At 32.1% G+C, this 27,979-nt stretch overlaps 1 protein-coding gene across 1 annotated transcript; it reads left to right on the plus strand.

Moving 5' to 3' along the window:
• The first annotated feature begins 15,268 nt into the window (after positions 1 to 15,268).
• LOC120278454 lies at positions 15,269 to 16,454 on the plus strand. Its single transcript, XM_039285248.1, has 3 exons — positions 15,269 to 15,526; positions 15,776 to 15,916; positions 16,098 to 16,454. The coding sequence occupies exons 1-3, from the start codon at positions 15,269 to 15,271 to the stop codon at positions 16,452 to 16,454; spliced, it is 756 nt and encodes a 251-aa protein (XP_039141182.1).
• Positions 16,455 to 27,979: the final 11,525 nt, after the last annotated feature.

Genomic DNA, 27,979 nt, shown 5'->3' on the forward strand with positions numbered 1-27,979 from the left:
AATAATTTAGTCATTTATTGGTGGTAGTTATATATCAATTCATACAAAACAAGAGAATAAATAAATCATATGAACAATCAATTAATTTATTGTTGAAATGATCAATCAATTCATAAACAATAACTATGTGAACAAGGAAAATTTAATTCATAACAAAAAAGAAGAAAAAAAAATTGTTTCATAAATTAGAATCACATTAAAACTTAAGATAATCCCCAATCAAGAAATATATCTCACAATTTTATTTACTTTCTATATATATATATATATATAGTATAAATAAATTAAATTTGGGAAAACAATAATGATTAATATTAAACTTTGTTTTATGAAAAAAAAAACAATTTTAATACTAAAAGAAGAAGAAGTCTGTACATACACTGTATATCCGGGTTTCAGTACTGTTCGGTATTATTTATATGTATAAACAAGGGCGCTTGTCACCTATTTTTACAAAAACAAAAAAAAACTCAGTAAAAACTAAACAGCCCTAACACAACAAAATGATCAATTTATTTTGATAATTATAAATAAATAAATAATGGGTTTTCACATACCCTTAAAAATTATACCTCACAATGAAATCAAATATCATATATGCCACTTTCTACCAGTATACCATTAAAATATATCATTTGTTAGCTAAATATTAATTTTAGGAATTCCTAAAAATAACATTATCAAAATAAATATTTACTAAAATAGCTTTCATTCTTAAATATTTAATAAGCTAACGTTAAAACTTTGACATTTTTTGTTCTTATTATTCTCCTTTTGTATAGTGTGCATTTTTCCCATATTTGTTGGTTATCTCATTTATATTTGTTACATACACAAGCTAAACTTTTATTGATATAAAATATTTTACATGTTTTTAAATTTTAAATAAATAAGCCAATTTACTTTAATTTCTAAATCCACAACTAATGATTCATTATAAAAGTAATTCTCAAAATACCACCAACAACTTTAATTTTTTCTATCATTATCATTACCAATACAAGAAATTTAGGTCTAATTACCGATATTCTTTTTTAGAAGGCATCATTGGTAATACTAATATGGGTCAATATCCCATATTTAATATGGGATAACATAATGTCCGATAACTATTTTAACTATTCTTAAATATTTATCAAAAGGACGTTGAATTGTAATAGTCTAATATTTTACTCTTTGTTCTTTTTTACTTGTCATGTTTTGGAGTTTTTTTTTATTTTTTTACTTGTCCACTAAAAAATTTTGTGCAACATTAAGTATTGTTTTTCTAAATTTATCCTTTATATTTAATGTAGTTCTACAACTTCCAATAAATTATATTCAAGCATACATTTTTCTAAGCATATTTTAAATAAGATTAATATTTGAAAGCTAATACAATTTTTATAAATTTTAAATTAGCAACTAATTTCAACAAACTTTTCTTAATTGACGTCAATTAGGTAAAATTGGCAAATAAAAAAGAACGGAGGGAGTAATATTTACTTGAATATGCGATTCTTTAAATTTAATCTATTCAAGAATATATAATTTATTACCATTAAAGATAATATGATATTATATATTTTTTTTAATTTGACAAACATTTATTTAAATTTGAAAGTAAGGTTAAAAATTAATTAATCCACAATATTTGTCGTCATAAAATTAGTTAGGTTTTTACTTTTTGACGAAATATGGATAAAGCCACGTCAAGAATGTGCATGATGCAGCGGTATACTTGAATCCGTTGATTAGCCTTCGAATGCCGGTAACAAGTTGTCCAAGCCCTGTTGATCAAAGATAGCCAGTAATTGGGAAGAGTAAAATCTTATTACTCAAGAAAATGATGATCACAAAACTGATTTTCCTCTTGCCTGTAGGCTTACATTAAATAGACGAAAATAGGCACCAAGAAAGGAAATAATTCAAAAATTTACTAAAAATAGTAAATTTCTCAAATATCAGCAAGAAATAAAAAATCTAACAAAATAAAGACTATTGCCACAAATGGCTCACAAATCAGAGATTCTATTATAAGATATAACGAAATCAATTATTACTAAAAATATCAAAATTAGGGTTTTTGAAACCTAAACGATGGGATTTGGCTAAATTTTGGTATGACTCACGAGTTTGTGGGACACAAACTGTGACTTTTGTTCTTTTACTCGTTTCCCATCAAATAGACCCGGTACAGCCATAAAATCCCGTTGCTTGCTAAATTATCAAAATGCCCTTGCCTCATACTTCTCCATGTACGCACATGCTGTCAATACGGCTCGTTATCAGTGCACAAATATAGAGTTAAAATTTTAACACAATTATACCCTCATCTTACATGAGTTGAGATTTAAATCTTTTTTTCTCAACAAAATATGAATATCTTACACCAGAGATCCGTTACCAATAGATTAATTGTGCATTTGAATGGATGTAATGATCCCTTGAGTGAGAATGATTATCCCCAGCTTATTGATGGGCACATTTGGCTATTTCTTCAAGGATAATTAAAATTGAATTAGGGGAATATATTTCCCCTATGCATCAAATCTTATTCCCCAAAAATTAGGAGGAATGTATGAAATGCAATTAGAAAATACCATTTTGGCTTTTTATTATTATTTATTTTAATTTAATTATTTAATTTTAATAATTAATAATAATTAAAATCATAATTATAAAATCTATAATTATAATAATCAAAGTGAATTATTTTAATTTTAATAATGAAATTGAACTGTAAAAACAAATTATATTTAAATTTCTAATCTATTCCTACCAATATAATTTTTATTTAAATGTATTAAATAAAATAAACTTATGTTGTCCATTATAAATTTTAAGGATTATATATGTGCAAATAGTTTCGAATTCAAATCCTTTGATATTTGGATCAACACTAATTACCTCGTTGGAAAATAAATATATTTTAATAGTATATATAAGGTAGAAGAACTTATGTGTTTAAAAATTGAATTTTAAAAATATACATTATATTTAGTTTTATTACAAGATATATATGTAATGAGATGAATTTTCAAAGGTATACAGGGGAAACCTATAATAATTAAAAGACAAATAAAATTAAATTGAATTTAAAAATTGAAAAAAAAAAGTGTTATTTAAATTAAGAATCACATTCAAAGGGTCCCAAATCAAAGAATAAAATCTCCACTTAAAATAATTTTCTATGGTGTTTATTTGCTTTGCTAATAAACAAATCATTTAATACAAAACATCACAATGAATTAAGTCCAAATTGTGATCTTACTTTGCTTGGTGGTGATGTTACTGATGTAGACATCTCATGTGGGTCACAAATGGACAAAATCCAGGGGTAGTTTGGGGACATTAAAGAGATGGAGGGTATTTTCGTCAATTTAGAGAGTTTTATTTGGGGGTATTTCAGGAAGAATGTTTATTTTTCTTTTATTTTTAATATAAACGTGGACAGCGTGGTATGTAGCCACGTGTCCGAAACATGGAACCCATTGATGTACATATCACACGTGGCGTGGAAATAGGGGCCCACTAACTTTGGATGCTGTCTGGTAAAAGAGTAGACCATTTTCTTTGTCTTGTCCTCCACTTTAAGACTTATTCATTTATTTTTATTTTTTTAATATTTGTTTTTGGGTGTTTTTTTTAAAAAAAAAATAATAATAAACAAAGAAACAAGGCTATGTCGGCAGCATTACCTTTTGATGGTGAGTTTTATTTTTAAATATTGAGATTAGAAGAAAATTTTTATCTGAATTATTTAAATACTTGATTTTAATTAAAATTAATTAAATTTATATTTTTAAAAGAAAAATTAAATCAAATATCTTCAAAACTTTATATCACGTTGGGTTAAAAATAATATTTATTTTTAACATTTTATCTCAGCTCACTTTATATAAGCTAATATTTAAACTCACTTTCTCAATAAAATATGAACCCTTTACATAGGGACCGGTGTCAGTAAATTAAAAAATTGTTAATTTTTTTTTTAAAAAAATTTAGTGATAATTATTATATTTTTAATATTATATATAGAGAGGAAAAAAATTTATTTTAATTCTGATTTGAATAAATTTTTTTGGTCAAGAAGGGGAGATCTGTTAGTCATATCATATATTATATAAATGGCTTAATTAACATGTAATGTCACTTGCTCTTTCTTAAAGGCTTAAATGACATCTAAAATCACTTAAACAAGTGTTGGGGTTTGGACGATATTTTGAAACAGTGAAAAACTGCGGAAATTACTGTAGCAATGTAACTGTCCACTGGCGATGTAGCACTGTTACTGATCACGCGCGGACGGTGTGCGGCCCGCAAACTTCACTGGCAATTCTACGCGGCCCGCGCGGTTCACTAGCGATCCGCTGTGGTTCACAAATAAGCTTGCGTGGTCCGCGTGCAACCCGCGCACTTCACTGGCGATCGTCACACTTCACTAACAAGTTTGCGCGGCTCACGTGTAGCCCGCGTGAACTGGTAACACCTTGAACTAGATCCTTTGAGGGCTTTCAAAAATCTTCCCAAATGTTCTACAAATCTTCGAGGCTCCAACTCGAGCATAAAACACTACCAAACCCCTCGATTATCATTAGAATGGGATAAACAAACATACTGACGATGCAAGACAGCGATTTAGCGTGGAAAAACCCTACTGAATCGAGGGAAAAACCACGGGACTCCTTAGAGCCTCTTAAACATGCTTTCACTACATCAACAATGGGATCTGATGAGGGTCTCTCTAGATACAACTAGAGGATAACAAGAGGTTTCTCTCTAGATACAACTAGAGGGATAACAAAAGAAGGTTTCTCTCTAGATATAACTAGAGGATAACAAAGAAGAAGGCACAACAACTCAAGAGCAAGCTCTTGGCACACATACATCATCAACACACATAATGGATAACAAAGAGAGACATCAAGAAGAGATTAAGGAAGATCAAACCGGTAGGCTGGGATAGCTACCCGCAAGGATTGACTACCCGAAGTTGGGGCGAAATCCGGCACTGATTTGCCGACCGATCATCTTGCCTTGCTTAACCCTAGCCTCCTTTGTCTTCCTCTTCTTCTTGGTTTCCTTGCCTTCAAACCCTCACATTTTACCTTCTTTCCCTTTTCTTGGCTGACCTCACCAATATCCTCATCATCTCACTGGTTATAAATACCAATGGAAAAAAATTACCATTAAATCCTCAAGTGGCTTCCATTATTGATGCGGTTTTTCTTCAACTTGGGCCAAGCCCAATTATTTCTTCTAGCCCAAATGAGGCTGAAACCCAACAAACCTCCCCCTCAGCTCCATTTGGGGGGCTCATCCAAGCATACCCTTTGCCTACAAGCCGCAATCTTCTCCTTAGGCAAGATCTTATGCTTGTGCACTCGCTTATACTTGAGTGCCTTCTTGCCCTTAGGCAGTTTCGCCAAATCATGATTATGGTTCTCATACAAGGAACTCATTCCTTCTTGTATGGCTTTAAACCACTTTTGCTTCTTGTCATGCAACTAAGTTTCTGGTTCTCCACCGTTACTAAGCATGACAGACTCCTTAGTACTGCATCTATTAGATAGATAACACTCTCTAGTAGTTCTTCTCAGCGAGGGCTTCACTGGTGGTGTTGGTGATGGTAGTACTTTCTTCTTCATTAGTTGGTTCTATAGCATCAACTACATGAGATTGTCCCCTGCCCTTTAAGTGGCCTTACTCCATCAGTCAAATAGGCTTGTACTGCTGCCCCGTCAGCTAACTTTTCTTCATTAGTTGGATGGGCTATAATTACCCTTATCTCATCACTATCTTTTTTGGACATCTCCCCTTGATTTACATTCACCATAAGAGGGGATATAGGATCCAAATTGTCGGAAACTCCAACGGAGGAACTAGGGAGATTCACCTTGGTTGCCATCATCTACCACATGGCCTTCAAGGAATACCACATCTACTGCTCTTGACAATTTTTCTTGCTCACGGGATCCCACAACCCTGTATGCAAACTCATCATGGCAATACCCCATGAAAAACACATGGAATTGCCTCGATACCATCAAGCTTGGATCTTCCATCCCTTAGGAACATGAACAAAGGCCTGCTGACCAAACACTCTCAAGTAATCATATGAGACATCTTTTCCAGTCCAAACCCTGTCTAGCACACCACTGTCCAAACTAACTACTGGAGAAAGGTTGATCAAATCAACTGCAGTCCTCATTGCCTCTCCCCAAAAGGGCTTAGGCAGCTTTGCATGAGAGAGCATCCATCTGATCCTCTCACCAATTGCCTTGTTCATCAACCCTGCCACACCATCCTACTGAGGTGTCCTGGCAGGTGTCATCTCAAGCCTGATACCACTGAGTTTGCAATACTGTTCAAACTGTCCACCGTACACACCTAGCCCTATGCGCCTTGGCGCTTCCGGTTTCTTCCACTGTCTCGTTCTCAACTTTGAGATGGAACTCCTTGAAAGCATCAAGAACCTGATTTTTGGTCTTCAGAGTAGTGGTCCACACCTTCCTTGAGTGATCATCTATGAAGGTTACAAAACAATGTGCTCCTCGAGGGATTCCTCTTGCATGAAACATACACCAATATGAATCAAATCAAGAATACATGACTTACGTACATGGGGAATATGAGTGAAAAACAACTTTATGCAATTTTTCCCTCTAAGCAATCATCACAAGCTTTGAGAGTCATACCTTCCAAGTTGGGTAGACATTGGTTCATAGCGAGAAGATGCAATTCTTTTCTACGCCGATGTGGCCAAAGCCTCTTGTGCCAAAGATCGATGTCTCCACCCTCCTTAACTGTATTCACCTCTCCTTTGTGAACCCTTGCTTGCAAACCATAGAGTGTGTCCGTCTTCTTTCCTCTAGCAACCACTAGGGAGCCTTTTGGTAAGCTTGCATTTGCCTTCACCAAACCAAGCTGAGCGAACCCCTCATCATCAAGCTTGCTTGTGGATATTAGGCTTAGGCTCATGTCTGGAACATGCCTGACATCTTTGAGTAGCAACTTGTACCCAAGGTTTGTCTCCAACCAAACATCTCCAATACCCATAACCTTTGATGTAGCATTGTTCCCCATCTTCACATCCCCAAAATCACCACTAGAGTAAGAAGTAAAGAGGTCTTCATGAGAAGTAACATGGAATGACGCTCCTGAGTCAAGTACCCAGTTACTCTCTTGGCTTCCCAAACTAATACAGCTATCATCACAGACAACACAAATGTCACCCTCTGCGGCTACTGTATTTGTTTCCTTCTCCTCTTCACTTCCTCTACCCTGTTCTCTCCTTAGGAATCTGCACTCCTTCTTCATATGACCCACTCTGTTGCAGTGAAAACACTTGATGTTCTTCCTGCTTCTTGGCCTTACTCTGGATATTTCTCTGTCCCCATAAACCTGTGGAAGTCTACTTGCACTTCTTCCACGTTGTTCATGGGTTTCTGATATGAGTGCTTCAGAAGAAGATTCACCTTTGTCTTTTCTTCTGGCTTCTTCACTCAATAAGCTTTCTTTCACCATCTCCATTGTTAACACTCCTCCAGGGGCTGAAGTACACAGAGATACTACCAATGTTTCCCAACTATCTGGTAGAGAGCTTAGAAGTAGCAACATTTGCAATTCATCTTCAAGAGTCATCTCCATAGATGTCAATTGGTTCACCAAGCCCTGAAAGTCACTAGTATGCACAGTCATACTCTTTCCTTCTCTGTACTTCAAATTCACCAATCTTCTGATGGTTGTGGGCTTATTTCTGAAGGTATTTTTCTCATACAAGGCTGCTAGCTTTTTCCATAGCTTATCTGCCTTCACATCTTCAGAAATATGGTGGAAGATACTTGCATCAACCCATTGCCTGATTGTGGCAGCTGCCTTCAAATGCAATATCCCCCATTCATCATCAGTCATACTCCCTGGCTTTGTCTTCCCCATAGTAGGGAGACACAGATCTTTCACAATTAACAAGTCTTGCATCCTTCTCTTCCAAATCGAATAATTCGATTGGGATAATTTTATCATCATATATGTATTTTCTCCTTCCATTCTAGATCACAAGAATTGCCTCTATCAACCTGGCGCTCTGATACCACTTGTTGGGGTTTGGACGATATTTTGAAACAGTGAAAAACTGCGGAAATTACTGTAGCAATGCAACTATTCACTGGCGTTGTAGCACTGTTATTGTTCACGCGCGGACGGTGTGCGGCCCGTAAACTTCACTGGCAATTCTACGCGGCCCGCGCGGGTCACTGGCGATCAGCGTGGTTCACGAAATAAAGCTTGCGTGCGACGCGTGCGGCCGCGCGCACTTCGGCGATCGTCACGCTTCAGCTAACTAAGTTTGCTGCTGCCCGCGTGTGGCCCAGCGTGGAGCGGTAACACCTTGAACTAGATCCTTTGAGGGCTTCAAAATCTTCCCAAATGTTCTACAAATCTTCAAGGCTCCAACTCGAGCATAAAACACTACCAAACCCCTCAATTCTTGTTAGAATGGGATGAACAAACATACTGACAATGCAAGACAGCGATTTAGCGTGGAAAACCCTACGAATCGAGGAAAAACCACGGGACTCCTTAGAGCCTCTTAAACATGCTTCACTACATCAACAATGGGATACTGATGAGGGTCTCTCTCTAGATACAACTAGAGGATCAAAGAGGTTTCTCTCTAGATACAACTAGAGGGATAACAAAGAGGTTTCTCTCTAGATACTGACTAGAGGATAACAAAGAAGAAGGCACAACAACTCGAGAGCAAGCTCTTGGCACACATACATCATCAACACACATAATGGATAACAAAGAGAGACATCAAGAAGAGATTAAGGAAGATCAAACCGGTAGGCTGGGATAGCTACCCGCAAGGATTGACTACCCGAAGTTGGGGCGAAATCCGGCACTGATTTTGCCGACCGATCATCTTGCTTTGCTTAACCCTAGCCTCCTTTGTCTTCCTCTTCTTCTTGGTTTCCTTGCCTTCAAACTCTCACATTTTACCTTCTTTCCCTTTTCTTGGCTGACCTCACCAATATCCTCATCATCTCACTTGGTTATAAATACCAATGGAAAAATTACCATTAAATCCTCAAGTGACTTCCATTATTGATGCAGTTTTTTTTTTCTTCAACTTGGGCCAAGCCCAATTATTTCTTCTAGCCCAAATGGGCTGAAACCCAACAACAAGTTGGTCATCAAAATGTACATTTGTGAGGTTGTAATTATGCCAACATTTATTAATAATAACTCCTTGTTTCTTGGTCATTCAAGCAAGTGTTGTTCTTTGTAATCTCTTTCTAATTAATTAACCTAATCAAGATTAGTTTTTTTTTCTTCCTTCTTTTGCTTTTTTTTTTTAATAAATGAACCGAAAGATGATGAAGAGGTGGCATTGACCATTCGTTTTTTTATATACTTAATAATCTTGGAGTTTTTATGCATGTTCATCTTCATTTTAATATTTTAGAAAGATTGGAAAATTTTTAAAATAAAGCTTTGATTGGATTTATTTATTTTAAAAAAATTACATGATAATTTTATCTAATCAACACAGTTTAACACTATTACAGTAACAATGAAAATGGCTTATCCAGTGAGATTATACCATCAAATTAATAGCTGAACCAAAATATGTTATTGCTATAGACACTTGTATTATTATGATATAATTAAATACTTAATACTTATTCTTATAATATTGTTTACAAAATCAATAAATTAATTCCTGTGGATGTCTATTCTTGTGGATGTTCATCTTCACTTTAATATTTTAGAAGGTTGAAAAAAATTTTAAGTTAAAGCTTTGATTAGATTTATTTATTTATAAAAACTAGATGATTAATAGTAATTATAGTAATAATAAAATAATTTTTTCTAGCGAGATTATATCATCAAATTAATGATTAAACCAAAATTTATTCTTGCTATAAAGCCCTATTTTATAATGGGAGAAATATTCAATATTAATTCTTACAATGTTATTCAGCGAGTTAATAAGTTAATTCATGTAAATATCGGTCTACTAGAATACCCCTTCAATAGTAGTTAATTATAGTTGCTATTTACAAAATTCTTGTTATATATATGTGTGTGTATATATATATATATGTGTTGATTCTTCAGGAAATCAGGAAAGCATCCATGTTTAATCGTTGGAGAAGAAAGGAGAAGAAGGAGAGAAGAAGCTTGAGATGAGAAAAATTGGAACTGATTCTCATTTCAATTGAATTAAATGTTTTCAGCTATCACTGGTTTATATAACAACCTTGATGACGTGGCCCATTATAAAATGTAATTAAAGTTGAGCTGGTTGCTGAGTCATCTGCAGCTTGACTAAATTTCAAATAGAGCTTCATTCTTCATTCACAAAACAAAGAGCGCTTCAATGAGATTCAGCAGCAACTTCACCTCTAACATCCCCCCCTTTCAGGTTGGAGGGTGTGAAGAAGCATGAAACACTCCCAACTTGGAAATTTGATGCTGATGTTGAGGTCCAGATAAACTTTTTGTAAAAACATCTGCTAATTGTTGTTTGGATGGAACATGATGTAAACTAATCAGACCTCTTTGTAATTGCTCTCAAACATAATGGCAATCAATTTCTATGTGTTTTGTTCTTTCATGAAAAATTGGATTTCTGGCTATATAAATTGCTGCTTGATTATCACATTTCAGAGCAATTGGTGTTTCAGTAGGGACTGTTAATTCATGCAATAATCTGCTTAACCAAGTTAGTTCAGAACAAACCTGTCTCATTGATCGATATTCAGCTTCTGCTGAAGATAGAGCAACAACATGTGTTAGAGGTGAAGTTGCTGCTGAATCTCATTGAAGCTCTCTTTGTTTTGTGAATGAAGAATGAAGCTCTATTTGAAATTTAGTCAAGCTGCAGATGACTCAGCAACCAGCTCAACTTTAATTACATTTTATAATGGGCCACGTCATCAAGGTTGTTATATAAACCAGTGATAGCTGTAAACATTTAATTCAATTGAAATGAGAATAAGTTCCAATTTTTCTCATCTCAAGCTTCTTCTCTCCTTCTTCTCCTTTCTTCTCCAACGATTAAACATGGATGTTTTTACAAAAAAGTTTATCTGGACCTCAACATCAGCATCAAATTTCCAAGTTGGGAGTGTTTCATGCTTCTTCACACCCTCCAACTTGAGGGGGGGTGTTAGAGGTGAAGTTGTTGCTGAATCTCATTGAAGCTCTCTTTGTTTTGTGAATGAAGAATGAAGATCTATTTGAAATTTAGTCAAGCTGCAGATGACTCAGAAACCAGCTCAACTTTAATTACATTTTATAATGGGCCACGTCATCAAGGTTGTTATATAAACCAGTAATAGATGTAAACATTTAATTTAATTGAAATGAGAATTAGTTCCAATTTTTCTCATCTCAAGCTTCTTCTCTCCTTCTCCTTTCTTCTCTTTGGAAAGAGAAACCTCCTCGGTGAGAATTGTTTTGGCCAACATGAAAAGAAGCAGAATCAAAATGGGAATTAGAGTAAATCTCCCTTTGCTTCTCTTCTTGCATCAAAATTGAATAAACTTGAGCTACCAAAGGTAGAGGCTTCATCATCAATATATTTCCTCTAATAGAAATGTACTGCTCATTTAAACCCATCAGAAATTGCATCAACTTCTGTTCTTCATCAGCTTTTGTCAAAATTGTAGTTGAACCACATGTTGTACAGACAGAAGGTGCTCTTAAAGATTGAAGCTGATCCCAAAAACTTTTTATCTTTGTATAATAGATTGCAATACTACTTGCACCTTGGGAAATCTGTGACAATTCCTTTTGTATTTCAAAGACCTCAGCTCCATTAGATTGCCCAAATCTCTGTTCCAATTCAGCCCAAATTTGAGCTGTGCTGTTGCAATACAAAACACTCTCTGAGATTTCATTTGCTAGGGAATTCAGAACCCAAGAAATCACCATATTGTTGCATCTCTCCCAATGATACGAATCAAGAGATCCTTCTGCTAGTTTAACACAAGAACCATCTACAAAACCCAATTTATTCTTTGCCAAAAGAGCAATGATCATGGACCTCTTCCAAGGACCAAATCCAGTTCCCTTAAAGACTTAAGAGACAAGTACAACACCCGGACTCTCAGAAATATTCAAGTAAAGGGAACTAGTTACATCACTAATGGAAGAACTTCTAGCTGCTAAATTTTCTTGATTCAAATCAGCCATAACTCCAAGATCAAATGGCAAGAACTCAAGAAAACACCACAAAAGCAAGCTAGAAAAGCAAATCAGCCACAAAACGAACAACTAGCACCAAGAAATCCACGAAAACAGCACCAAAAGAATAGGATAGAACACCAAAATCAACAACAAAAACAGATTTCCTGAAGAAATTCACCTTGAAAGATCTCTGATACCATGTTGATTCTTCAGGAAATCAGGAAAACATCCATGTTTAATTAATCGTTGGAGAAGAAAGGAGAAGGAGAAGGAGAGAAGAAGCTTGAGATGAGAAAAATTGGAACTAATTCTCATTTCAATTGAATTAAATGTTTACAGCTATCACTGGTTTATATAACAATCTTGATGACGTGGCCCGTTATAAAATGTAATTAAAGTTGAGCTGGTTGCTGAGTCATCTGCAGCTTGACTAAATTTCAAATAGAGCTTCATTCTTCATTCAATGAGATTCAACAACAACTTCACCTCTAACAATATATATATATATATATAAATCTCTAAAAATAGGGATGTGTCTCAATAGAAAAACTCAATCTTTAGTGAGTTATCCACCTTTTAAAACTCAATCTTACGCTACCAATCACAAGTTTGAAATTCCATGCAGTCCTCATGCTCTGAAATTATTATGATAATTATTATGATCAAGAGTGTTGTGTCAATCATCATTTATATATATATATATAAATATATATTAAAACACAAAGCATCATAGATCCACCTGTGAATGTTAGACCAAAAAGTACTAATCATGTGAGGTCAATCTAATCTTGTCTTTAAACTAGATTAATTAATTAATCACATAAAACCGAGTTAAATTCATGGATTTTAATTGATTCTATAAACTACTAAAGTTAAGAGATCATGAATCTTTTACCAAACATGCCTCACGTGCGTCTCGCATGCTGAGCCAAATGAAACATGCACACGTGCAAACGCATAGAACTTTGCATGTTTTCTTTTTCTTTATTGTTTTTGTTCTCGAAGTAAACAAAGTTAATCTTATATTTACGATTATTCCTCATTGAAAGTTCAAAGGTCATCATTCCTAATTTACATAAGTTTTTATAATTAAACATATAGATCGATAGAGATATGAAAAGGTTAAATCATGGTTTGTTAGCATGGGCTTAATTTTATTTTATCCTAATTTTATTCTATATATTGGTTTAATATTTTGCATGCTTGAATAATTTTTTTTAATTATATCAATTTTATCATGTTATATCACACATGTTCTCTATATAAGAAGAAAAATGACTATGAAAATAAAACACCAAATTAATTTTGTTGATGTACAATTATTGTTTATAATAAGTTTATATAATATTAATCCCTATTAACAAGAATAGGAACTCTATAACCACCAAATATATTTATAACTTATAACTATATCTCATAAGATTCATTAATCTTTCCGATTCTAATCACATTGCACATTAATTTATTTGTTACAAAAACGAAAAACCAATGGTAATATATCAGGTTTATAATCGCATAATTATTTTATCTTTCTCTAATGTATTCATATAATATAACTAACCTTGTCATCATATTCTATATAAATAATATTTAATATGTGTAACAATATATATATATATATATATATATATATATAATGTTGGAGCCAAGATTTCAATCTGCCAGACTAAATGCCTATTTTATTTTTTTAGCACATATATAATGATTTTTGCCTAACAGGCTCCTTGATCATTTTGTTTTTTTTTAAAATAAACTACAAAGTATTCATTTATTGCAAAAAAAAACTTCATTGGTTATTACCCTTAATACATACATTAATTTGTTTCATAAAATATAACTTAATAATTTATTTTTACAAAATCAACAAACCACTGTTAGGAATATGAGCGGATTTGTTTTAAATATACCACAATCACTTTATTCTGTGTATAAGAGTACTCCACTCATCCTATTCACTATGTATTAGATGAGAATTAAACTTCTGATATCTCATATGGAAAGGAATGCCTTAATTGTTGGGGGAAATTAACCCAATATTGGCTAACATATCATTATCATCATATGTCTTGTATGAATACCAATTGATACAAATGTGTTCCACACATATATATGTAGCATGAATTAGGGTTAAAAGTTGGCCAAAACAAGAGGGCATTAATGTTGTCTCCCATAGAAATGTAATGAATAATGGCTTGAAAGAAGGAATCCAAACACCTCCTCGGGGAACACTCCCTTTCCCCCATCCTATGCATTAGTTTAGGCAAATGAGTGGGTGGAGCTCTTCAGCCAAGAACACTCATCAGCACTCACAGGCAGACATTGAAACAACACCCACGTTCTCTCTCTCCCTCTCCCTCTCCTTCTCTATCTTAATTTCTCATCAGAGAAAATTATACCTTATATATATATATATATATATATCTTCTCTAACCCTAAGCTTCATATTACCTTCTAGCTCTCCCATTCTTAACTTCATATGATCATGGTGAGCCTTTACTCTCTCTCTCTCTCTCTCTCTCTCTCTCTCTCTCACTTTCATACAAAACAATGGTTTCATTTACTAGTTTTGATATATCTAGACTCTCATGCTCTCTTTTCATATCCAAAAGTTCATATGACTATTGTGTGTGCTTGTCTAAGTTTTTAATGAGATATTGTGTTTGATTACTATATATATATATATAGACACTCGCACCTCCTAAGCTTCATAGCACTCTTCTTCCTCTTTCACTTCATATGATCATGGTTGTAAGTCATTAGGTTTTATTAACTATTTATCTTCTTCTATTGCCTTCAATACATTTCTATTAATATATATATATATATATTCACTACTTCTTTCTTTCACACAAACCATATATATATATATATATATATATAGTATAATTACTTGTTAGAGCATGCTTGCTGTCATCTCATTCCTATGATTTATTATGTCTCTATATATACAAAACAAAAGACTAGGGAGTTATACACACATTCACACACATCTATATATAGAATGATATGTGAATTTTTTTTTTCAAGTGGAGTTTATAATTTTATAACTTAACCCTGAATTTCATCATGATAATGTGGTCTATATATGTTGTTGAAGGAGATAAGGAAGCCTGCCTGGTTGGAGGCTCTCAACACACAGAAATTCTTCGTCGGGTGTTCGATTCATGAAACCGGCAAGAAAAATGAGAAGAACATCTGCTGCCTTGATTGCTGCAACAGCATCTGTCCTCACTGCCTCCCTTCTCACCGCCATCATCGCCTTTTGCAAGTCCGGCGATACGTTTATCATGACGTCGTCCGTTTGGAGGACCTTGAGAAGCTCATAGATTGCTCAAATGTTCAGGTACATTTATCTAACTATAATACTTGTGAATCAATTAATTGATATGATTTCTAATAGAGAAAAACACTGCTTGAAAACTTATATAATGTTATATACATGACAAATATGATTAGTATTTGTACCATAAAATAAGAATACAAATTAATAGTTGATCCTGAGATTATGGAAGATAGTTTCTTACTTAATATATCAATGTCTATCAATGTGTGTATAAATATATATAAACTAATAGTTTGTGGAAATGTGTAGTGTTATACAATTAATAGCTCAAAGGTAGTGTTCATTAAGAAGAGACCTCAAAGTAGGCAGTTCAAAGGGTCAGCAAACATTTGCACCTCTTGTGATAGATGCCTTCAAGAACCCTACATCCATTGCTCTCTTGGTTGCAAGGTAATACTACTTATATAACCTTTTAATTTCTATCTTATATGTTATTATTTTATGGAAAAAAAATGCTCTTTTAGTTTGAATATAGGCTCTGGGCTATATTATTAAAAAAAAACACTTAATCATTCATCTTCATGATAATTTAATCATGAAAGTTACATGTATATATATACATTCTTTGTAGGTGGATTATGTGTTGAGCCAAAACAAGGATTTATCAATGTACTTAAGGAAATGTGAGTCCTTGACACTAAGCCCAGATTTCCTTATCCCCAATGATGTCGATATTGGTGATGAAGAAGGGGAAGAAGAAGAAGAAGAAGAAGAAGAAGAAGAAGAAGAAGAAGCAGAAGAAGAAGAAGGAGAAGGAGAAGTAAATAACACTGAAAATTCAATGGATGTTGATATCGATATCGTGAGTAAGAAGACGACCGATCTCTTCGTTTGCGCAAGGACGGCGAATAGCGTTTCCGGTGAAGATATAGCTACAAGCATGAGTACTAGAAGGAAAGGCATTCCACATAGATCTCCTCTTTGCTAAAAGAGAAGGAATAAGGATTGTTTGATGATCAAGGCTTTAATTAGTGGTACTTATCATGAATCAGTTAATGCTTCTTCCTTACTTTCTGTTAAATATCTTGGTTATGGTTTGCTCCAATATTGGCTTCTCATGGTTCCCAATTCCAAGCTCTCAAAATGTACATTTCTCGAAAGTTTAATTCTTAATGAGTTACTGGTGTAATATCAAACGGCACGTATTTTAATTAAATTTAAAATTATCCATGAGATCAGATGAAGTAAATAGTTCCGCATTGAATATATATGAGAAAAAAAATCAAGTATCTGTCATGTATGATTTGAATCTAAACATACTACGCATAATATCAATGAATGATATATTTAATATTATATATATTATTATCATTGTTATTATTATTGGATGTAATTTATCTGTATTAGCTCAGTTTTATGTATATATAAACACAAGTCTAGCATTATAATGAATGTGAAGATTTATTGTAATATTCTTCATATGATTATATGTTTTCTATTTTCTTTTCACAACGTCTCCACAATGATCATGCTTGTTTATATATTTGTACACATTTTTTTTAAATATTATCATCAAAAGTTGAATTTATTAAGCATGACTATTTAATCATGAACTTGTTGAGTAGAGATTAAGCTTTGCACTTGTATAGTAGTACACCATTATAAAACAATGTATTATGCATGTATGTATACACACACACAAACACACACATATATATTGTGATTTTATGCCTCTCTTGATACATAAAACATAGAAATTTTAAAAAAAAATAAAAATAAGCAAAAAACAAAATACAAAACAAAAAGGACACACAAACACACACATATTGTGATTTTATGCCTCTCATGATACATACAACACAGAAATTTAAAAAAATAAAAATAAGAAGCAAAAAACAAAAAAATAAAAACAAAAACAAAAACAAAAAGGACATGATGTTCATTAAACTAGTTAAGTGTCCCATGGTTGTGAAGTACTTGTGTTTTTGTGGAGTTGCATCTGTGATCTATAATTTAATGTAAAGCTAATGCAATTGAAGTTGGTAATTCAACTATATATTCAAGGATATGGAGTTTTGAATAAGCATGGTCAAGTGGAGCATGTGTTATATATAAATATATATATATATTTATATATATATATATATCTACAAGCATTTGTGCTCTCTGTCCGAAGGTATTTTTCTCAATTCTCCTTCTTTCGCCAACATAATGAATGGTTATCTACATTAATTATTAATTATTTATTTTTAAAAACATAGATAAAAAAAAACATTTATTAACCAAACTAGTAAATATTTTATTTTATTTTTTAAAGATTATTAAATATTTTACATAAAATGTACAAGTATTAATACAAACATATAAAAAGACTACAATTAGTATCAAAAATTAGGATTTTTTTTAAAATTTAAAATAGTTCAAAAATCAATTTGTTCTCTTCTTGATCATCATGTTTCTACCCTCGTCATGCAAGCCATTAATTTGTTCGCATAAATAAAGTTGACATTGTACCACATTAATTAATCCGTATGTAGATAATATAAATTTTTTTTAAAATTATGGGTTTCCAAAAAAAAAAATTACATAGAAACTTAGTATTTTTTTTGTTGGTATGTATTGCCCTTGTGTGAGGAAAGTAACTCTTATATATATATATATATATAAATGCAACAAATTAATACAAAGACGAGCGTGTGCACAAAAATAATCCATCCACTTGGACAACACAAAGATTGAATTGCAAGCATGCACTCATAGTCAGGAATCTTTGGCATAACTACATCTAGGTTGAATATGAGTAATAAAAGTTTCACAAATAAAAATTTTACAGTGGAACTTATACAATTAGACCAAATTAAAGGCTCTCTGGCTAAGTCTTATAATATAGCTTTAAAAAAAAATCCCCCAAAGGTTTTAATGGTCAACATACTACCATAGCACCTTTTCTGATTAAAATTTACTTCAAGTAGTGCACAACCCAAGCAAACAAACACCAAGCATGACATAGTCCATGATGCATTTTGTCTGCCTTCCCACTTTAGCATGTAGATGAAGTACTTAAACCTAACATTAAATTAATTAAGTTAAAGCAAGTACAAGTTTATTATTTTTTTTCTCCATTTTCGAAGTTGAAAGCTCAAAGTTCAAACTATATGCATAAGAAATGGTGATCTTTGTGAGTTAATTTGTCTTGTGTCTTGTGGCCGTATAGTTCTCATCCATGGAGAGCTTGGGAGAAAGGAACACTAATGCACTTTTTTACTATTAAAGTATTGTGTAATTTCATTTTTATTATTTTTAAAATTTTGAAAATATGTAGTGTCTTGTCCTTTGGGGTGACATCATAATGGTAAATTTATTTTGCAGCCTCATATTTTAGGCTAGTTATTAATTTGTTTTGATCTTTCAAGTTTCATTTTGGTTAATTTACCATTTAATAAAGTGTCGATTTTGTTAGAGCAAACAATTGAACTCTTATATGTAATGTTAACTTGGCTACTATGTATGTGTAAACTTAGAAAATGTTTGTGAAAAGTAATGCATGTGCTCTTCCAGGTTTGGCCACACCCTAGACACCTTCCTCACACATACTTTAAACTGCTCAATTGGTGTTCTAACTCGTTATTATTTATCTTAGTGTATCCATATTGGGTATCCTCACCATCTATATTGCTTGAAACTTAGTTTAACATTAAGAGCCAAGCTCCCCATGTGGAAGACTAAGTATATTTATCCTTGGAGGAAGCCTGACTTAGCTAAATTTTGTGGTTTTTTTCAATTCAGACTTGTTGGATATTAATGTTTAAACTACGCAAATAGATTACACAAGTAATTGACAATGTCATAAGAGACTTTCTTTAGAATGGACCTGGATCTCTCAATCTAGGGTGCAACTTGTCAATTAACACCGTTTATGTAAATCCTAGGACAAAGGAGGTGGGAAATCCTGAACCAAGTAGACGTTAGTAACACCTTTTAGGTAAATGGTGGTGGAAGATTGCACTTGGACTCATTAGAGTTAGTCCTTAGTAATTCAGTTTAACTACAATTTAAAAGGTTCCATTGGAACCTCCAAGCTCTTATCCAAAAAAGAAGTCATTTTTTTCTAGTCTAGGATCTTAAGTTGCCTCTCTATATCTTCATGGTCTACATCTCTCCTATCATTTAGAGAAGACGCTTCTACCCTGTTCTAGCATGAATGTTAATTCTACAGTTGTGTGGCCAAGGATATCTGACCTGAGGTCTTTCATTTCTGGCCACACACCATGAAAATTGTTTGTGACATCCTCTCTAACCTCTCAGCTCCCATTCTGTCTATAATCGCAGAATTAATTCCAAATGATGATCCCCCATCCTTTAACCAAGCTAAGAGATTAAAAACTTTGGTGTTGGAATGCTAATGTGATCTCCTCAATTAAATCATTTTGTCATCTTTTTATTAATAATGATCTGCAATGTCCTCTAATTTGGACTCGATCTTGTGGCAAGGCCGGGATTTTGCCTCGTAAGATTAATGTTTCAACTTGCTAACTTTGGACGATAAGATGCTCACATTAGACAATTTGGCAATTCGTAGTTACAATATATATACTACCAATGACAAAATGTGTTCTTTATTATGCCGTGGAAGAATTGATTAACTACATTTTCCTTAATTGCGTTTTCGCCTCTTGATTATAAAGCTATTTTGCCCACACATTTGGACTCCTTAGTTTCTGAGCACATTGGCTGAATTGTGATATGTATGAAATACACTCCATATAGCATGTAAATACTACAAACTAGTACTATAGAGATCAAGAGGAATTCATTTAACACAAACTATTACTGTAGAAATCAAACATATAAATTCAACAAGCATGTAAATCAGCAATAATCCAGAAATAGTAGTTAGAATTTTTCAGCCTGGAGTAGGAGTGCGTAAGCACTGCCCTAACATTGAATTGGTCTACCTTGTGCAGGATTTGTCAGCCTCACTCAAAGCACCAGGATACACTAACCCGGAAAGAACAAACTCCTTGCCTAGCACGTTTAGAGACAAGCTTTTCCAAGTGTGCACTGCAACACCAAGTTCAAGCTTTAAGAAAATGCAAGCTTCAAGGTTGCCAACCGGAGAATCAATGGAAAAAAGCTTGAGTTTTCAGCCATAAGAAAATAATAATGAGAAGAAGAGGATCAAGATGATGGAACTAAAATGAGTTCTCTAAGCTCATAGCTTGCGACTTGAAGAAAAGAAGGGTGGTGATGATTATAATTAAAAAAATGTCACATATATATCACTCTCTCTACACACACATATGAAGTCAATCCAACGGCTATATGGAGCTCGAGGGATTGGAATCAACGGATATATATTTTAGCTAATAAAAGAATGGAATATGATATTAGCTAGGGTTTGAAATGATGAAACTTTTCAGTAAAGTGATATGATGGGTCTACAAGGCTAATGATTTTTAAAACCAAGACCTATGATTTAGGTTTGGTTGTATTAATTGAAGCCTTAGCTCCAACATGATCTTCTTAGAGATCCAAGCTTGATGCTCATCTGAAGGGCACCTAGGAACTCTTGAACCAAGCAATGATATTGAATATATAGATATAGTGAATTATCATATCATTGATTTTTGTACCCTTCTGTCGATCTCATTAATGCTCAAAATCTATCACATGTCTCTTCTCTATTTCTCTGCAATTCCTGATTTAAAAGGATTTGAACTGGAGGACTCGATCTCCATCGTCAAACTAAGTCTTGAGTTTCTTATAATTAGCTCTCACATTAAGGCCGTGTATTTGGTTCTGAGTAGTCCACCGAAGTGGTGAAATTTTTTAAATGCGACTTCGGTTGAAGTGAAAATTTCAGTTGAAAGCTTTTGCCATATGTTTGGTTGAAAGTGGAAGTGTCAAATCATCAATCACTTTTTTTTTGTTTAGTTAGGGGAAATGAAAACTTAGAAAGGGATAGAAGTGAAATTCCACTCACCACTTTATGATGAGGTGAAGTTATGTTGGAAATAATCAAAGTTGTAGTTGTTGATGTGGAAAGGCCGCTGATGTGGAGAATATATAGCTACCACGTACGTGAAGAATAATAAGACTGGGTCATATTTAGTTTTTTGGATCATTTTTATTTTTAAATATTGGTTGTGATATGCTTATCTATTAGATAAGTCTCTATTATTATCTATTAATAATGAGAAGAGTTGTATTAATTTTGAGTCATTTGAATAAACAATCGTAGTCCAGTTTCTTTTGCAAAATAATCCTTATGTTTTTTCTTTTGAATGATCAACATGGCTACGACCAATAAGTCCGCTCTTTCACCTCCAGTTTTCAATGGTGAAAATTATCAAGTTTGGGTCATCAAAATGAAAGCTTATTTGAAAGGGCTTGGTTTATAGCAATCAGTTGAAGATGAGAGGAGCATACAACCTTTGTGAGACAATCTGACACTCAATCAAACGAGGGCTCATGTAGAGGAAGAAACAAACACTCCAAGGGCCTTGCCCTTTATTCATGAAGCTATTTTAGAATTAATTTTCACAAGAATTATGACTTGTGATACACCTAAGGAAGCTTGGGATGTGCTACAAGAACTATATCAAGGTAATGACAGAACAAGAGGAATGCAAGTGCTAAATCTCAAAAGAGATTTTGAGATTCTACGTACGAAAGAAAAAGAGACCATACAAGCCTACTTTGACAGGTTGACGACAGTAGTGAATAAAATCAGGTTGATGGGAGAAGAGCTACCAGATAGTAAAGTTGTGGAAAAGGTCTTTGTAAGTCTACTCGAACGATTTGAGACAAAAATTTCATCTCTAGAAGATTCAAGAGATATTAGTTAAATTACTTTGCCAGAACTAATCAATGCTTTACAAGCACAGGAACAAAGACGAAGTATGAGAGAGGAAGGAGTTGAACAGAAACTTGAGGAAGCATATCTAGCCAAAAGTTCATCTTCAAAAGGAAAAAGAAGACCACTCCAATGCGACCCTTGCAAAAAGTCAAGCCATGAAAAGAAAGACTGTTGGCACAAAGGAAAACCTCAATGTTTCAAGTGCAAAAGATTTGAACATTTATAGGTAAATTGTAGATTTAAGGAGGAAGAACGTGCAAATTTGGTAGAAAAGACCAAAGAAGAAAATTTTTTTAAATTAGTTATGAAAAGTGCATCTAGTGAAGAGAAGTGCTTCACGAGTTTTAGAAATATAGAGAGAAGTGCTCCATGGTGTTTGAAGTTTGGAGAGAAGTTGATGCGGACCAGATTGATGAGCTAGCTTGCGCCTACATGGACAAATGGGATGCGAAGACCTAGGCGGGGTCATTTTTGTAATTTTTCTAAAGGGCTAATTTTGGTGATCAGAGGACCCCATTAGATGGAAAACAGCTCAACAAACACAAGTCACAAGCTTGCTGCGCAAGCTCATGAGTCACACCCTTTTTCGACCATATTCCATAATTTGGGCCTCAAAAACAGCAATTTTGCCGTTTATGGAAAGATTTTCTCCATCCATATTTTGGGTTGTAAATCTCTAATTGAGACGTCGTTTTTGGTATTCAGTTATGTTTGGTTTTGATTTTTTTATTCTATGGTGTCAATCGAAAATTTTCTATTTTTGAAAAATTTTCGATTTATTTCTCTTTTAGTGTTTTCTCGTCGGTCTATTTATTTGTAAGCTTTCGGGTTATGAAGGCAGCTTGGAATTGAAATAAAATTGTTTTGTTCTTTGTCTTTCCTCTAAATTCCTGGGCATTCTTAGACTAAACATGATTTAGATATCTATTACGTTGTTAACTTGGGTATTCTTAGACTAAACAAGTCCTCAACCTTAACTCCGCTGCGTTAGAAGTGCTCCAAAACAAATCGTTATAAGAATTGTGCAGCTTTAAATTAAGGGAAGGTGTTGGAAATAATCAAAGCTGTAGTTGCTGATGTGGAAAGGCTACTGATGTGGAGGATAGCTACCACGCACGTGAAGAATAATAAGACTAGGTCATATTTAGTTTTTTGGATTTTTTTTTATTTTTAAATATTGGTTGTGATATACTTATCTATTAGATAAGTCTCTATTATTATTTATAAATAATGAGAAGAGTTATATTAATTTTGAGTCATTTGAATAATCAATCGCAGTCCAGTTTCTTTTGTAAAATAAGCCTTATGTTATTTATTTATTTTTTATCCTCTTTCTTTTCTTAAAACCCAATAGAAGTTACCTCCTTGCATTTGTTGGGTTGGGTTTATATTTTTTTGACATGATAGTTTTTTTTTAAAAAATATTTTCTTATAAACAATAAAAGAGAAAAAAAAACAAAAAAAAGTAAAAAGTAAAAATTAATGAACAATAAAATATGAAAAAAGAAAAATAATAATAAAAGATCAACAATAAAGAAAAAAAAGAAAAAAAAAAAAAAGGCAATAAAAGATCAACAAGAAAAAAAAGTATGTGATTTTAATTCTTACGTGATCTCACATGGCCGAAGTGGGATGCTAAAGTCCCACTCTAACCAAAATTTTTTCTGAAATTAAAGAAAAAGTGAAAGGTTTTGGAAGTGGCAACTTTTGCACATTTACCTCTAATTCGGTGAACCAAACAAATAAAAGTACTACATAGCTCTCATTTTCATCACTTAAACCTCTATTTTAGTGAACCAAACATATCCTAATGATCTCAGAGAAATAATGGCTAGTATATATATAGCACCCACTTAAGAGCTTTAAAATTACAGCCAATGATAGTACCATTTTAGATGGACGATTTACTATGTACGTGCACCTATTATCTCTAGAGTGTCATTTATTCCTTAACTTGATAAGTATTATCTACTTTTGATGGAATTTGTATTTTCTTACTATTTTCATTATATACTTCAACCATTTATTTCTTCTCATTCTTAGTTATTTTTATCATTTTTTAACAAGGTTATCAATTATCTACTTTTAATTGTTTTATATTAAAAAATTTAGCATCGAATAATGATGTGTCACTCACATGAGTCTTTTTAATGTGGCATTATCATATTTAAAAAGTCTTGTCATACAAACACAAAGGTGCCACAACACATCTACTTTGGGCATCTTTAATGGGTAGCAAAGTCAAAGTAAGGGACGGGTTAAAGTGAGAGATGGGATCTTTCGTCCCGGTCAATCATTCTATTCAATAATTTAATACTTACACTGCCATACCAATCCATTAAACTATTTTACATAATACTTCTAGTATAAGGTAAGATTCACAATTATTTATTCATCATTTTAGTTATTCACAATTAATATACATTCCATTCCAAATATATGTATTTAACCAAAATATTTTATTATTCAACAAAAATATTTAAATAATATATTAAAAAATATATTTTTAAACATACATTATTAAAATATTTTGAAAAAATTATATGAACTTCGATGAAATAATACTTCCTCTGTTTTTTTAGTTGTCACATTTATCTAATTCATACCGATTAAAAAGTTAGTTAAAATTAGTTGGCTACCTATATTTTATTAAAAAAATTTACTTTCTAAAACTATTCCTATTTAAAACCCCACTAGTGGAGTATATAATTTAATGTTTAGTTGATTGTGATTTATTAAAAATTGTACAAATATATTAAATTAAATGGCAAATTTGGAAAAATTATTTAATGTTGCACAAAATTTCTAATGTGACAAGTAAAAAAGAACAGAGAGGAGGTCCAAAACGTGACAACTAAAAAGGAACGGAGGGAGTATACTGTTAATCTTTTAAAGACTATTTAATTCTTGGTTGATTAAAAAAAATAACTTTTCAAATTAATAAAGAAATAAGAAAAAAATTTAATATAAGTGATTAAAAATAGTATATAGTTAAGATTATTAATTATATAATATATATTTTTTTACATAATTTGAAGAATTTTGTAATTTATTTGAATTTTCGAATTTGTGAAGATGAGAGAGTATTTGTATCTATAATTGAGTGAAGAATTGGAAGAGGGGTGAAAGAATGTAATTTTTTTTTTTTAAATGTGAGTGAATTTATAGACATAAATTTTTTAAAAAAAATTTACCATTTCATAAAGTTGCCACAATTTTTATTTTTATTTTAAAAAAAAAATGAATGACAATGGTTTTTATTTGAAAAAACATAAATGGGCCCTTATATTCTACTAAGCATTCAATGGCTACTAAATGCTTAACAACCATTAATGAGCAAACAAATAGCCGTTAAAAATGTCCTTACAAAGATACATGCATGACTTAATTTTTTTTCACAAATTTGTGAAATAAAAAAAATATAAATTAATTAAGGGCATTAATTAGTATCAAACAACATAAAGCAGTTCAGCAGCCTATGAAGCATTTGAACATTAAAAGCTCAATCAGCAATCAAACTACCCCATTAAAAATGTCCTAACAAAGTTACATTTGGGATTTAATATTTTCCATAAATTTGAGAAACTAAAAAATATATAATAAATTAGTTGAAGCCATTAGTACCAAATGATAGAAAAGCAATACCACATCGATACCATATTGACATCTTTAACACAGAAGTTTTTCATTTGATAGATTTTTTGTAACTAAAATTTTAGGTTGATCATGTGACAAAGTGCTTGTGTCCATGTAAATGAAATTTAGGACCAAATTAAGGATTACTTCCTCCATTCTAAAATAGAAGTCGGTCAAGAATCTTGAATAAAAATTAAAAAATAATATTAAAAATCAAAATAAGCCAAATAACAAAACTATTTTTTTAAAACCATATTACTTTTTAGCACTATTAATATGAGTCTCTTTATTTATGTATCTTAAAAATTAAAAAAAATAAAATTTATTTTTAAAAAAACAAGTAAATACTACATCATAAAGGATTTTTGGCGGCGCTTTTTAAAAACACCACTAACTTTAGGGTTTTCACACTTATTTGATGGTGCTTTTTAAAAACACCACTAGCTTTAGGGTTTTCACACTGTTATTATCAAAACTTCACTAAATTTGAATTTTAGAGGTGTTTTTTTACAGAACAGTACTAAAGTATTGTTCTTTAACAATGTTTTAATAAAGCGCCACTAGATTTTAAAATTAAAATTTAAAAATTTACAAGTTAGCTTAGTTTTTAGATGAAAACACCACTAAATTTTTTACCTTTATTGGAGTTTATCTTGATAAACACCACTACATTATATATTTTTAATTTAGAAATTTATAAAATTAAATTGTTGCGGCATTAAAAAAAAACACCATAGATGTTTTTAATTTAAGACTTATAAAATTAAAAATTTAGCGGCGTTAAACAATAAAGGCCACTAAATTATATATTTTTTAATTTAGAATTTATAAAAATTATATTTGTGTGGTGTTTTTCAAGTAAACACCGCCATTTTATAGATTATTTTAATTTAAATTTATAGAATTAAAACTTAAGCGGAGTTTATTCAAATAAACACTACCAAATTATTGTTTTTTTAAATTTAAGATTTATAAAATTAAAATTTTAACGGCCGCTAAAATATAGATTTTCTTAATTTAAAATTTATAAAATTAAAAGTTAGTGGTGTGTTTCTCTGGAAACACCACTCCTTTGAAAATTTTAAATTTTAAATTTAGCGCTAAATTTGACACTATTCATCTGAAAATTTTAAATTTAGCAGTGTTATTAGGAAAAACAAGGCTAAATACTTAGATCTTATTTAAATGCTCTAGGCCTTCAATTGAAATTGGGTGAATGAAAATTAAGAAAAGGAAAATGCAAGAAGAAAAGAAAGGGAAGAGAAAAAGAAGAAGAGAACACAATATGATGGTGATAATGAAAGCTAGAAGAAGCAGAGAAAGAAGAAACTAAAAGAAGAAGGAAAAGAAAATAATTAAAAATAATAAAAAAAATGAATAAGAAAAAAAGAAAATCAATAATAATAAAAATTGGAGAAGCTATTTTTTTAAAAAAATCCGGTTAAATTAGAGGGTTTTTTTTTAGTAAAATTAATATTTTAAAAATTGGCTGCTAAATTTATTATATTTTTAATTAACAAACCCCGCTAAAAATCATAAAAAACACCGTTATAATTACGGAGTTTATAGATAAACGCTGTTAAATTTGGAAAAAAAAAATTACGCAAGTGACTTATATTTCAGAATAGGAGTATATAATTAATGAGTTTAACCCATATATATATATATATATAATTGTCCAGGCTCTCAACAAAGTTTTATTTTATATAAAAGAAAACAAGCTAGAAAAAGCTCCAAATGAAATGAGCCAACAATAGCCAGATCACATGAAAACGTTTCAAGCTGGATCTTCTTCATCATCATCATCATTATCATCTTCACAAAGTACATATATACACATGCGCATGAATATCAGAAGAAGCTTATGAAGATGAGTCATGGCATGGCTGTGTAGATGGAGAACACACCATGAGCTCAAGATGAGAAGGACAAGACATTGCATGCTAAATATGCCATGCATGCAAGATCAAATCCAAGTTAAGTGGGGAACATGGTGAGCCCTATCATCTTCATCATCC

This window comes from Dioscorea cayenensis, chromosome 16, assembly GCF_009730915.1.
Source record: "Dioscorea cayenensis subsp. rotundata cultivar TDr96_F1 chromosome 16, TDr96_F1_v2_PseudoChromosome.rev07_lg8_w22 25.fasta, whole genome shotgun sequence".
Lineage (NCBI taxonomy): Eukaryota > Viridiplantae > Streptophyta > Magnoliopsida > Dioscoreales > Dioscoreaceae > Dioscorea > Dioscorea cayenensis.